Source organism: Scatophagus argus, chromosome 17 (genome assembly GCF_020382885.2).
Source record: "Scatophagus argus isolate fScaArg1 chromosome 17, fScaArg1.pri, whole genome shotgun sequence".
Taxonomy (NCBI): domain Eukaryota; kingdom Metazoa; phylum Chordata; class Actinopteri; family Scatophagidae; genus Scatophagus; species Scatophagus argus.
This window is the reverse complement of record NC_058509.1, coordinates 17,949,343-17,962,046: the sequence shown is the minus strand read 5'-3', so window position 1 is coordinate 17,962,046 and position 12,704 is coordinate 17,949,343. Positions and strand designations below refer to the sequence as shown.

General features: G+C 40.7%; 1 protein-coding gene across 6 annotated transcripts in view; it reads left to right on the top strand.

Moving 5' to 3' along the window:
- The window catches only part of trappc9 (trafficking protein particle complex subunit 9), a 193,064-nt gene that overhangs the window by 66,382 nt on the left and 113,978 nt on the right, over nt 1-12,704 (top strand). For all 6 annotated transcript variants that reach the window (XR_006845927.1, XR_006845926.1, XM_046418121.1 and 3 more), the window contains one exon: nt 2,116-2,234. Coding sequence is in view for 4 of the 6 variants with exons in the window: in XM_046418121.1 (XP_046274077.1) it covers nt 2,116-2,234 (119 nt within the window). In the remaining 2 variants the exon portion in view is untranslated. The remainder of the gene's footprint in view (nt 1-2,115; nt 2,235-12,704) is intronic.

Below are 12,704 nucleotides of genomic sequence, written 5' to 3'. Positions count from 1 at the left end.
ACAGCACTTGCAGAGCCTGAAACATCTTTTCATGCAAGTGGACTCTTTTATTTTCTAAAAGAAAAGTGCAACAAAAACAGCTGTGGCTATTTGCTTTACTTACATATGGATTCCTGGGGCTTTGTTTCTTGCTGTTAGCACAATAGGGATAATCACACAAAGGGAATGAGTGATGTCTTTCTTTATGTTTTATTGAAGATACAGCTTTATTTGTAATTTCCCCCTTTTTAATGTATTATGTATTATTTATATAAGGAGCCTCACTGCCATCTGCTCTAGTTTGCTTTATTAATTTTCAATTTCTGCTGTTTGCTGTTTACATAACCACTTCCTCTGTGTTTACCTGTTGTCATGGTAAATTTAGCACAATCCACATTTTCACTGCATTGTTTCTATTAGTACATCATATAACATGCTCTTTCCATGCGCACCAGTCTGTTGCTGTGACTTTTTTCCTCAGACTCTTCTGACTGGTTCTATTTTACCAATCTTGCATGTGGTCATTTTAGAGTGTAAATATGTCTATCTCTCTGCTGTGAATCTGTGTCGCCTGAGCTGCTGCAACAGGCCCATAATTTCCCCTCTCTTAGGGAAAATTGCAGGGCTTCGCTTTGCACTGACGTCATAGAGCGATATGAATTCCTTTGACGTCAGAGGGTGGACTGTGGGCGTCATTTGTGAGTGGGCTGAAAGCAGCAGCCCCTGTGGTGGTGCCGAACGCAGCTGCTGATAGTGCAGCTGCTCCTGTGTCCACACTGCTTCTCTCAAGGTCATGAATATAAAATCATTCATTTATTCTTCACATGCTTATAGTAGCACCACGAACCCTGTGATCTCAGAATTTCTGTCCTTTTAAAATATTTAAAACTGAATTGGTTTTAGGGCAATTACTGCACCATAAGTGGGAAGTGAGTAGAATTTTTTCTAGAAGATAAAGTGAGCTCGCTGCATTGAGAGAATGTGCAACCCAGATTACAAAAAAAAGCTGGGATGCTGTGGAAAACAAAAATAAGAAGGAATGTGATAATTTGCCAACTGTTTATGACAACTTCTCACCTGCCATGTTCCTGAAAGTAACCTGGAATGTCTTCTGTCATGTACGTGTACATCTGGCCTCATCCCATCACCATCTTCTTGTTCTGTTCATTTTTATGGTAGTTGGTATCCATATGCTTCCCCACCATCTGTTGGGCTGTTCCTTGTCCTGTTCATTCCAGCATTGTGAGGGAAAAGGTGTGTGTGTAGCTGCACGTGTGAATATTGAAAATCACTAACCTTTCCTGAATGGTTGTCCCAGTAATGTACCAGGAGCTATATATAATATAACATTTGAAAAGTAAAACTCATGCTAAAGCTTCATGCTAGTTGGTGGAGAAAATGTCAGCATCTCCACCAACTAACTAGCATGGAGATGAAGTATGAATGAAAGGTTCTTCCGCATTAGCAGATTAATGCTTTCATGCCCTTTCAAATCACTTCATTTTTGTAGGAGGGTAGGATTTGAGGATGAAGAATAACTAATGGGTTCGGCAAATTTTTCCCAAATTTAAAAATAAAAGAAAAAGGACAGAGATGCTAACCACCGACTCTTCCCATCTTAGTGTAGCTGCATCTCTTAAGCAGAGATAACTGAAAAGAGAGATCCAATCGGATGTGCCTTTAATGCACTTACTCCTCTGGAATTCATGCTTTTATTCCTGTGAAATATTGCTCAAAGTGATGGTACATGCTAATGATGTTTTTTTTTTTTTTCTCCTCTAGCAAATAGCCTCAGTAAGCAATCCACCATTGATCACATGTTAAAAACAGCTTGCTGGTTAAATGAATTTACATATTCTCTTACCTTTGATGCGTGTTTCCTTGGAACAGTCAAGATTGCCCTTCTGGGAAATGTAGAAATTTAGTGTATAACTAAATAAGAATTACAGGAGAGGAAGTGAGTAAATAAATAAAAAAAAAATTGTTAAAGCAATTCATCACAAAATAGCTCCTGTGGAACAGACCGTAGATGTGCAATGTCAGACTATTTGCTCTGATGCTCTACGAGCTGCTGTTTTATTCTTTTTTTTGTGTGTGTGTGTGTGCTCACTGTGTGATGCCGGGGTATCTTTTCAGATGGGATCAGTGTGACAGGCCTGCCAATCTCCAGCCCGCTACGCCAAGTTCTCAAACCCAGGTCCGAGAGCAAACCTGTCAGCGGCGAGTCCGGCAAGGCAGAGTACAGCCATGTTAAGGTAAGTAAACAGCTACAACTATGGTTTTGCAGAGTCTTGGTTGTGTGTTTTTTTTGTGTCGTTTAGCATAATTTGCGGGTAGATCATTTTCACTTCTTTTCTGCACATAGTGTATATCTCATGTCTTTGCAAAACTATGGAATTATTTACCATCAAAAACAGCTTTTGGAATACGCCTGCAGACAGAACACCCTGTGTCTTTGGCTGGTGTCTCACCTTGGCTGTAGCTGCACTCTGCTCTTTGAATCAGAGTTCCAGCATAGGCATAGAACTGAGATGAAGCTGTTAACAGGGTCTTTGAGTGAAACTGCAACGAGTGCAAAGGGGGAAAAAATAGTGACAGGGAAGGAAAGGTGGAGGGAAGATGAGATGCACTAGGACTGAGCTGATCAGCAGGGGATGTCAGGGGGGTAGAAATGGGCGGGATGACCGAGTCTACCTGCTGAGGGTCATCTGTAGCACAACAGCCACCTGCAAGTGTGGTGGCTGCTTTGTCTTACCTCTAAAACACAGAAGATCGCCTTTCCCTCCTCTGTGAATCATCAGAGAAAAAAAAAACTCTGTCGATGTCTTACGTTCTGATGTGTTGCCAGACAAAGTAAACTTTTCTGACTTTGTTCAGAAAAGTTTGCCAGGATGATGACTAATGTTTGAAAAAAATACAGGAGGGTGTTTGTTGTTCATGGTCAAAGAAGGCTTAGTCAATGAAAATTGTTGGATTCATCAGAACATTTGGGAAACAATTGCACTGCTTTTGAGGCACATACATACATCCTGTGTATGTATGTGCCTCAAAAGCAGTGCAGTTGTTCAGCCATGTGCATCAGAGATGTTTGCTGAAGTCTCAAGGTGAAGTCTAACCCACGTCTCAATAAAATACTGGTGCAATGAAAATGAACCGTGGAGACAGAACAGGTTTTTAAAATGTCAGAGTTGCTTTAGCAAGTTTCAGCATTGGTGTTTTTATTATTTTTTTTTTTTCGCTTGCCCAGCTGGGAACTGAGTCAGAAATGTACTTTTCTTTTTTCTACTTTTTTTGCAAATTGTTTTATTTATTATAAATAACAACAAAAAGTAGGTAATGGTTAATTAATGTAAGCTTCTGTTTCTAGGATAACTGAAATGGGTTTTCTTGCACTTCACCTCATATACATTTTTTTTATCTGTCATTTTCTCACAAGTGCCTTATTGTTCCTGTGCTAGTGCAGCTCTCACAGAGATAAAAAGGAAGTGAGATAGCTCCTCCTTAGGTACCTCCATCATCAGCGCTGTAAAATACAGTTTGTTTAATTCTGAAGGACTCTTTGTTTGTACAAATTCTGTTTGTGTTTATTCTCGTTGGATGTCAGAGATTTTAAAAATCCACTATTTGGATCAGTGTGTATGTGTGTTTGTGTGATGCATGTATTGTATAAAGTATGAGTTTACATTCCTAATATACTAATTACAAATTCCCCTCATGCTGTGCAGATACACTGCTGGTAGGGAGGACAATTCGTTCCCCTTTGGATTTATTGCATGCATAACTTGTTAGAAATCCAATACCTACGCAGTAAGGGGGAAAAGAACCAGCCATTGTTAAAGGCAAGCAGGGCATTTTAATCAGTGGTTAGGCTTATTAGAGGCAGCGTTTGACTGGCAGCTTTGAGCCTCATAGCAGAATATGGTGTTTGAACTGCAGTTAAAGTAAAGCCAATTACATAAGGACTCTTGTCCCGCTAGAAGTCTGCTTTAACACGGGTTTTGAGGATGCTTTCTTTATGTAGCTGTGTTGTTGGACATACAGCAGACACCAGGGTGATTCATCTCACCATGTGCTCAACAAAGGCCTCGGGACTCATTTTCCAGTATACTGTATTAAATTTTAGCTTTGGTTTCCAGCTGCATGTCTCATTGTCATTGCAAGCTGCATTGTTTTCAGTGATTTGACTCAGCACTTGACACATTCTGATGTATGTGGGGTGGACAGGTACAACACTGCTCTGATTAAATCCAAGCAAAGTTATTCATTATAGTAAGTCAGATGTTTTATTAGCCTCAGGTGGGGGACTGGAAATGAGGAAAGAAAGGTGTGAGAGCAGCGTGGAGGTTAGGGTGGGAGTTTGGCATGTAGCACATCAGACTGTCGTTCACTGGAATTTGTGTCCTTTCTTAGAATTGCTATTAATATTTACTCTTTCATCAACCATAACCATTACCTAACTCTAATCATACTTGTTGTCATGCACAGATATTGTGAAAGGCAAGAATTTTAAATACTTTGGCCCTAAACAATAAAAAATTTTGTCCCTGAAGCTGTCCGGAATCGACGTTCTTGGGTAGCGATGTAATTGTTCTTGGACGGCTGCTTAGGCCTTACTTCCATGTGTTTTCCTTATCTTATTTGTCTCTGTCTTCTCTTTCTGTGCTGATTGACACAACAGAGACTCACGATTATATCAAAGGCAAAGAGGAAAAAAGTTTTCCCCCTTTAAAAAACTGCCTTCATCTTCACACAGCCTTGTAACAAGTCGATCTTCCCGATTCAGCTTGTAACAGGAAGTGCTGATATGGTGCATGAAGACATTGCTGTGAACTTTTCGAGCCCTGTCATTGCTGCCATCCTGAGCTATGTCTCTGCATATGTTAGAGTGCTTTTTGAACAGTGCTGCTGGTGTTATGTGGAACCTGATTTGTCAGTGTGTGTGCATGATAGAATGAGAGAGAATTTATATTAGCTGCTAATAACTGTTTTTGGCTGGAAGGATGGATGGACAGATGCACAGGAAATTGAAAACCTTCTAGCCAAACTGGCTGGCAGTGAAGCTGGGTGTTCCCTGCATATCTAATTTTTTTTCTTGGGCCAATTATGAGTGAATCTGGCCACTTTTGGCCATCCAACCCAAATTTTACCATTATTATTGTTCAGACTTGCAATTCTACACACTACGTCCCCATTGATTCTTTTCCCCATGCTTTTTATAACTGCTTCGTCTGTATCTATGCACTGCTTTGGCACTGGCATTCCTTGCCATGCGTACTTGAGCTTGCAGACTATGAGTAAGTGCAATCCATCATGACTGATGAGTGCAGAACGAGTCAACATGTTTATCTCACTGGCTTTTCATCGCTCAATCTTAGCACCTGTTTATCAATCCTCCCACCAAATTGCAATCGCCTTTGTGCTTGAAAAATGTGTATACTGGCAGGTTGGGATGGATCCACCACAGGTGAAGGAGGTCTCGCCCCTCAGACGTGTTAGTTTTGACAATTATTTACACATTTTCAGTGACTCAACCCCTCCCAAGAGAGTGAGGGCACTTCAACAGCTTGTTTTCTTTGACACTGTCAATTACTCCTTTCGCCTCATTGCTGCAGGATTATGTCTCATTCCACCTGTGTGTCCTCACCTCTCCAAGCTCTGTCAGGGTTTGCTTGTGTCTACGAAAAGGTGTGCCTTTGTTTACATCTACAAAAGTTCTGCTGTGATTGCATATGGCTGAAACAGCAACAGATGGGGCTTTGGACCCTCAACTGTCTGCTGGGGATTTGGGTGAAGAGTGAGTTGATTGACAGGCTGGTAATAAGAGAAATGAAGAGGATACAGCCACTGAGATGCCTGCCAGTGTGCAGTCCTGCTCATTCCCTTTGCCTTGCTGTGAACCTATCTCCACTGGACAGATCATGAGGGCATTTCAAGTGATGCTGAAATAGGCAGGCCCCCTCAGACACACCCAGCGATTATCATCAAAACTCCAAATGTCTCAGGTGCTGTGAAGCTGCATCCAGCACAGTATGACTTTCTTGTGCATAATGACATTTTATAGCTATAGAGAGATTGCTGTTAGAATAAAGATGTATGTGTTCCTCTGAGGCCGGAGAACAAACAGCCTGAGATAGAGGAGGCTGTTACTTTGCTTACTCCTATCAGTGTCAGGGTTCTTAAAGTGCACAGTTTTCTCCATGGTGTGCACCTCTTAACCCAGTCAAATACAAAATGAAATAGTTCCATTTCAGGTGGTCATTTGTAGTGGACACTGCAGTAACATCTCCGACAGTGGCTCACAAAGTGGGTTTCAGAGTTGTTTCAGTTGGTTATAACAGATCCCTCAAAAACTGAGGATTAGTTTTTGCTTATGTGGTACTTGAGCACAATAAATGTCTGACAATTGTTGTACTAGCGTGAGGAGTTTTGTCATTCTGAAGATTCTTTCTTTTTTCTATTTTTAGTTTATCAACTCGTTCAGGGACAATACGCATTGGTCAACATCACCTTAAATGTGTCAGCCAGAAGTGTTCAGGTGTTGTTCCTGTTGTTGGCATACGTTTAGAGCTGAAACATTTGATTCATCAGTTTTAATAATAGAAAGTTAACTGATTTTCTGCCGATAGCTGTTTTATTTCACCGTATATTGAAAATACCAAAGTCACTTGAAGATGTCGCCTTGAATTCTGAGAGATTGTGAACAACGTTTTTCAATATTTTATGACATTTACCAGACTAAACAAGTCAATACTTACAGAAAACAACCCAAAATTTGATGCCCTCTGGTTGTACAATTGGATTGACAAAGCTGCCTTTGTTTATTTTTTTTTGGACACAGTAAAACAGACTCATGTAAACCTAATATAGACACTAGTTTTCACTCTATTGTAGTCTCTTTGTCCTGAGGAGGACATACTGTATCTGGCATCTACTTTCTTTTACAGCTAGTCTCCAACTTTAGCCTTTAGTGTGTCTTTTGGTGCTGTAAAATGGTGAACAGAGGGTTTCCGGAATGCAAACTGGGCCAAAAATTCGATTAGTTGCTAAAATAACGCACAGCTGAGAGAAAGTGTGTCTGCTGATAAAACACTGTGTGTGTCATTAAAGTGACACCTTTAACATTGAACATAAAAATCAATTGATCCTTGATTGTTAACATCCCTGTTTTATGAATGTTAGCTTGTTTCAGGTTAATTTCAGCTGTCAGGATTTTAGCAGCTGCCCTTTTAAAGACTCTCTAGGGAGGATGCTGCTTAACTATTTTGTTCCAAGTCCACTTGAGAAACACCAAGCCAAATTCAGTCCTTTTTTCTTTTATGTACACCCCCCGCCCCCAACAATCACACAAAAACCCCCCACAATAACAGTTGCTGTTTCATACATTGAACAAGGTTTTGTTTGTTTGTAGATTGCTGGTAAACAAAAGTCACCACACGTTTTCTAAGATATTACCCTTAAACATGCCAGCGACAAGGAAAATTGGATCCCACTTGAGAAATGCCGATGTAAGCAATTTTTTTTTTTTTTTTTGAAGAGTTCGTCTGTGGTAGTGTGCAGTGAGAAAGAACCCAGCCTCCAGACAAGACATGCTGACACACACACACACACACACACGCACACACACAGAGTATGGGTGAGTGGGGTATAGTCGGGGGATGAGGGGAGGCTGTGGTGGGCAGAGCTTCTCCAGGCCTAATCAAATCCAGTGGAGACAGAGGCAGAGTCGGCTGCCTGCCTGCCTGCCTGCCTGCTTGCTATTTTTAGAAGCCTGGCCCTGCCGATGGCAGTTCAGCGCTCTTCGCGGATACAGATCCCAGCTCGTGATACAGATATTTATAACTGCCACAGCTGTCTACCCAAGTGTGAAACTCTTGCTGAACAACCAAATGATTTTCTTTTTATTGGCTCAGGATTCAGAATGCTCTTTCTTTCCTCCCTCCTTTGGCTTGTTCACCACTGACATTATGTCCAGCTTTATTTCATTTTATTGGTTGTTGAAAGCTGATCTTTACTGCTCTGTTGCCTATACCACGTTGCCTATGAAGAGCCAAGTGGTCGGGATTATTTTCCGTCCCGTTCCTGTTCATTTTTCTTATGGTCTTTAGGTTTGATTTGTAGCCATGACACAATGAAGCACATAATTTAACAATGAAATCTTAACACAAATGTTATCACTTATGTGTTTTTACAGCCATTTTGTGTATTGATTATTACTGAGAAATGCAACTTTGTATGGAATATCGATAGATAAAGAACTTGATAATTCATATCCCTCAACAAACAGTTCCAGCCTCATCATGCTTCTGATTGGAGGTTACTGCAGGCATGTCTTTTTGTCATTCCAATCATTTCTGTAATGGCCAGCCACAACAATAAGTGATTTAACTAAGATCACGTGCCAGAGTTTGATTTTTATCCATTACAATGTTTTCATTACAAACATCATTTTTGTGTTTTCTGTGAGTTTTATTTTTATTTCATTTTCAATCATTTGTTTTCAGTACAGTTTTCATTTAGTTTCCAATGTGTTTTTCAGTTTCTTTTTTTTTCAGTGTTTATAGTCTAAGAATGGAATTTTTTACTTTAGTTGGTTCCAGTATTAGTTTTAGTCATTATAATATTGTGCATATTTTTAGGGGCAAGATTTAATATCTTATGAATAGATACTAAAATACAAAAATAACACTTTCAGCACTTTCAGATGGTGCCAGTTGGAATACCAGTATATGCTTATCAATTACCAGAGGGCACAAGGTGATAAAATATGTCATACCTTGCTGTGCTGTGGGTGTCGCTTATTAGTTTGGCTATTGATGCCAAAGCTCACTCTGACTGTAGGCGAGTCAATAGTTTTATTGGTGGTTATCCAGATTTAATTCCTGAGAGAGAGAGGGGAGGGGAGGTTCAGTCAACCTCATCGAATGGGGTAAGGAACAAATGGACTATATATCCCATTAAACCCCTCGGGATGGGTAGCTTGGTGTAGCATGCCTCTCTCTGTCAGTCTGTGTGTTTATTTTTAGACCTCAGCATTTTCAAGCTCCGAGCGTCTTCGCTTTTCCTCAAGGTGGCCCTGTGATAGGGAATGCGAGATAATTAAGATTAATCAAAAGGCATAATCATCATCAGGAACACACAGACAGAGAAGCAACACACCCAGCACCGGCACATTCGCCGGCTGTTTGCCAACATTCTTTATTCCTACAAGCCGTTCAGTCTCAGAGTTCTTAATTTACCTGTCCACATCACACAATCCTCACTGATTGGAGTTTGAAGCTACAGCTGTAAACCACAGCTGTGCCCTCCCAATGGTTTATCTGTATATAGCTTCCTGTTGTCTTTAGGCTACTGCGACATGAAGCACATCCCTGTCCCTTGGTGATAGATGACGGGAGGAAACGTGAGTGAGGAGAAATACAAGGATGGATGGGGGTTTGAGATGGGGGATGTGTCACTGAGAAACTCATTCTGTATGAAAACCAACAGAGATTTGCAGATGCCCCCCCACTCAGATACACAAACTTGTTGCATCCACCACCAGCTTCCATTTCTTGTGTTGAGATGCAACAAGGGCTGCTGCTGCTGCTGCTGTCTCTTTCATGGCCCAAATGTAAATACCTGCTTCATGTTTTCTCAAGCAGAGAAGTCATTAAACTCATGATGATACAGTGTATAATTCACTCGAGTGATACGATATCAGTCACTCATCAAATGAAGCCTTTATGATTTTCTCATATGAGGATTGATAATATTTGAGTAACCTGTGAAAGGGCACGCTTGCTTTCCAACAAAAGTCAACAAAACTGCAGACCTACCTTGCAGCTGGCATTAGCATTGGCAGCTAGTCAGCTTGCCACTTTATCGCAAATATCGCAACAGCCAGGGGGGCGAGTTGTCCTGGCAGCGTCCTGTTAAGCTCCCACATCCTGAATGTACTCACGTACCAGAGACAGAAAGGGCAGAGTAAGCACTGTACATCCCGTCGTCGATGACCTGTCGCTGCTCCATCAATGCTAACATTGTGATGTGGCCCCCGCGGGCCTCCCATCTCTAACTAATGGCCAAATGAGCTGGTCCATTAAGACCATAACCCCAGGCATAACCGAGTTTTGAATTTTTCCTCCTAATTACTGTTCATGTAAAATACACAACTCTGTCTGGGCTCCCGGGCAGCTTTGTTATGAGCTGCATCTCGTGGCTCTTTAGAATTTAGTGAGATCTCTTTAAGATTTCAAAGATAGGGTTGACTTGGCTTGGCTTTGTTTTGTTTTCTATTAAATACTGCAATAACTGGATGTATTTTATCATCATGTACAAAAACATTGTGGTGAGGCAAAGTTCATCAAATAAATAAGATTCTAGACTATGGAGGGTGAAAAATTAGCCAAAAAATTAGCCAAAGTCATGTCCATATGTCAAATTCACATTTGTCTAGTGAAAATATTACTTTATCTTCATCGTTCATAGAGACAGGATTAAGGCCAAAAGATTATTACAGTTGAGCCGCATTGTATTTACACAATTTAGTGTCTTTTTGTCTGCAAAATGCTCTTCAAACTCCCCACTGCTGTAGATACAGATTTTAGACCAAGCTTAATTAGAACTGAAAGAATTAATTAATCACAAATTTGACTCTGAAAGTGAGTCTCCAATTTGCAGGTGTTTTAAAGATTATTCAGAGGGTATTTTCCTCTCCAGAGAAGTGATTTATATTCGTGTTAAACTTTCTATTACGAACATACACCTGTTATCACCATTATTATTAAAGTAGATATTAAAGTGGGTTGTTGGTGGTGGAGTATATGACAGTACTGTGCTAATGACAGTGTCATAGGGCTGACAGTTTTGTTATTTTTTTCAGATTTATGTTGTAATCCACTGGCAGTATGACTCATTGGTCCTGGTGTTTTAACTGAGAGGAAACTAGCAGATAATCACCACATCAAAACATTTGAGAAATGCATGAAAGCGTCTAGGAATCTACGTCACAGAAAAACTGTGGATAGGTCAGGCTCTTAGCTGAGTTTGTGTAACAGTGCTTCTGTACAGTCACGTAACCACCGTAACAACTCTAAACACCCGCTGGCTGTGACACAAGGGAGCTGCCAGAGGCACCATGAACAAGCAGTGAAACTAAGGCTCATGGTTGGTTTTCCAGCCTACAGCCCCAGTTTGAGAAATGAATTATTTGAATTAAAATAAAATGAAATTAATTAATTAAAAATTATTTGAATAAAATGTGTTCAATCTTATTTATTTGACTTGTTTTTCTTTTTTGAATCAATGACTGACCTTTTCTCATAGGTTAGGTGACAAGTCAAAATTAGGTTGAACCAGAAGTAGTTTGTAATCTCTCTGAACAAAAACTATATGTTCTCTATAAAAGCCCGAAGATATGAAGGAACACAGAAACCTGCAGTGATACGGTTAATAAGCCTCAGTGTAAAATTCAGTCCCGTCCCCAGAAGGTCATGATAATGTTCTGTTTGTTGGCTTCCATTCTCTGTGTCTGTGTACGTCTGGAATCGCTGGTATATGCAAGCCCAGCGGGTAAAATTAGAAGAGAATCAAGCGTTTCATCATGCTTACTGGACTTGAATCCATGTGTGAAATCCAGTGAGCCAAGCCAAGTGTGGCTCCATATGCTGCAGCGCTTGATGACTGAACTGGTGTTGATCAGATCACCTTCAGCTGCACCACAGTCACTCTTAGCAGGATGTTTATATACCAGCATGCCACACCATCCAGCGTGCCTGCTTTTCCATTTGACAGGTCATTGATGGTGATTTGTATGTGCGTACATGTTGGCATAGAGGTCTGCTCATGCATCACCATGCAATTTATCTTTTTTTATCAGGCTGTGGAGCTTCCACTTCCCACTCTGCCTGTCCTATTTTTGAAGCTGACTTCATGTCTCCATGGTTGACTGGCTCTTGATATACTATAAGGACAGCAGTGGGTGCTATGGGTGATGTGAGGCTTGTCCCTGTAGTCGCTCCAGCTGGTAAATGGTGTGACACCTGCACAGGACCACAGGGTTACATAAAAGAGCAGCCGTTTCGTGTCTGTGGCAACCGTGGGTCCTCCGTTTACCTCTGATCACACAAGAACAGAGAAAACTGTGTGTGTGTGTGTGTGTGTGTGCGTTCATGCATGCACAGTCGGTAGCCAGCCAATGTGTCGGACAGATGCCACTCTGACTGGACAAAATTTAGTGCTGCTGTTCATCCACTCTGCTTCCTCTTCATGACTCACAATGTATAATCAGATTGAACCATATGTAAGTGAATTAGTTAACATTCAGAAAAGCAATGAAATTATTCTACTTGAAATGGTCCTTTTATTGTGAGAATCCACAGGAAGTACTCGTACAGATGAAGCAGACACACCTGGATTTCCATTTTATATCGTCACCTACCTCAACAGCCAGACTCTATTAACATTAGGCATGGTTGGTGGTATTTACTCCAGTATACTACACGTATCTTGATTATATCTTATTTTTCCCCTACACATTACAGCTATATTTAACCTGGTAACGCAGTGCTGATGTGTGGGATGGCTGAGTAGCTCCTAATTATAGCAACAACTGTTTGCTATGTAAAGATATGAGTTGTAAGAGTAATGGTGTGCTGAACGGAGAATGGTGTCACAATCTGTTGTGGCAAGAAAATTCAAGACAGGATTTTGACAACGTGCCTCCGAAATCCATTTTTAATTTTGTT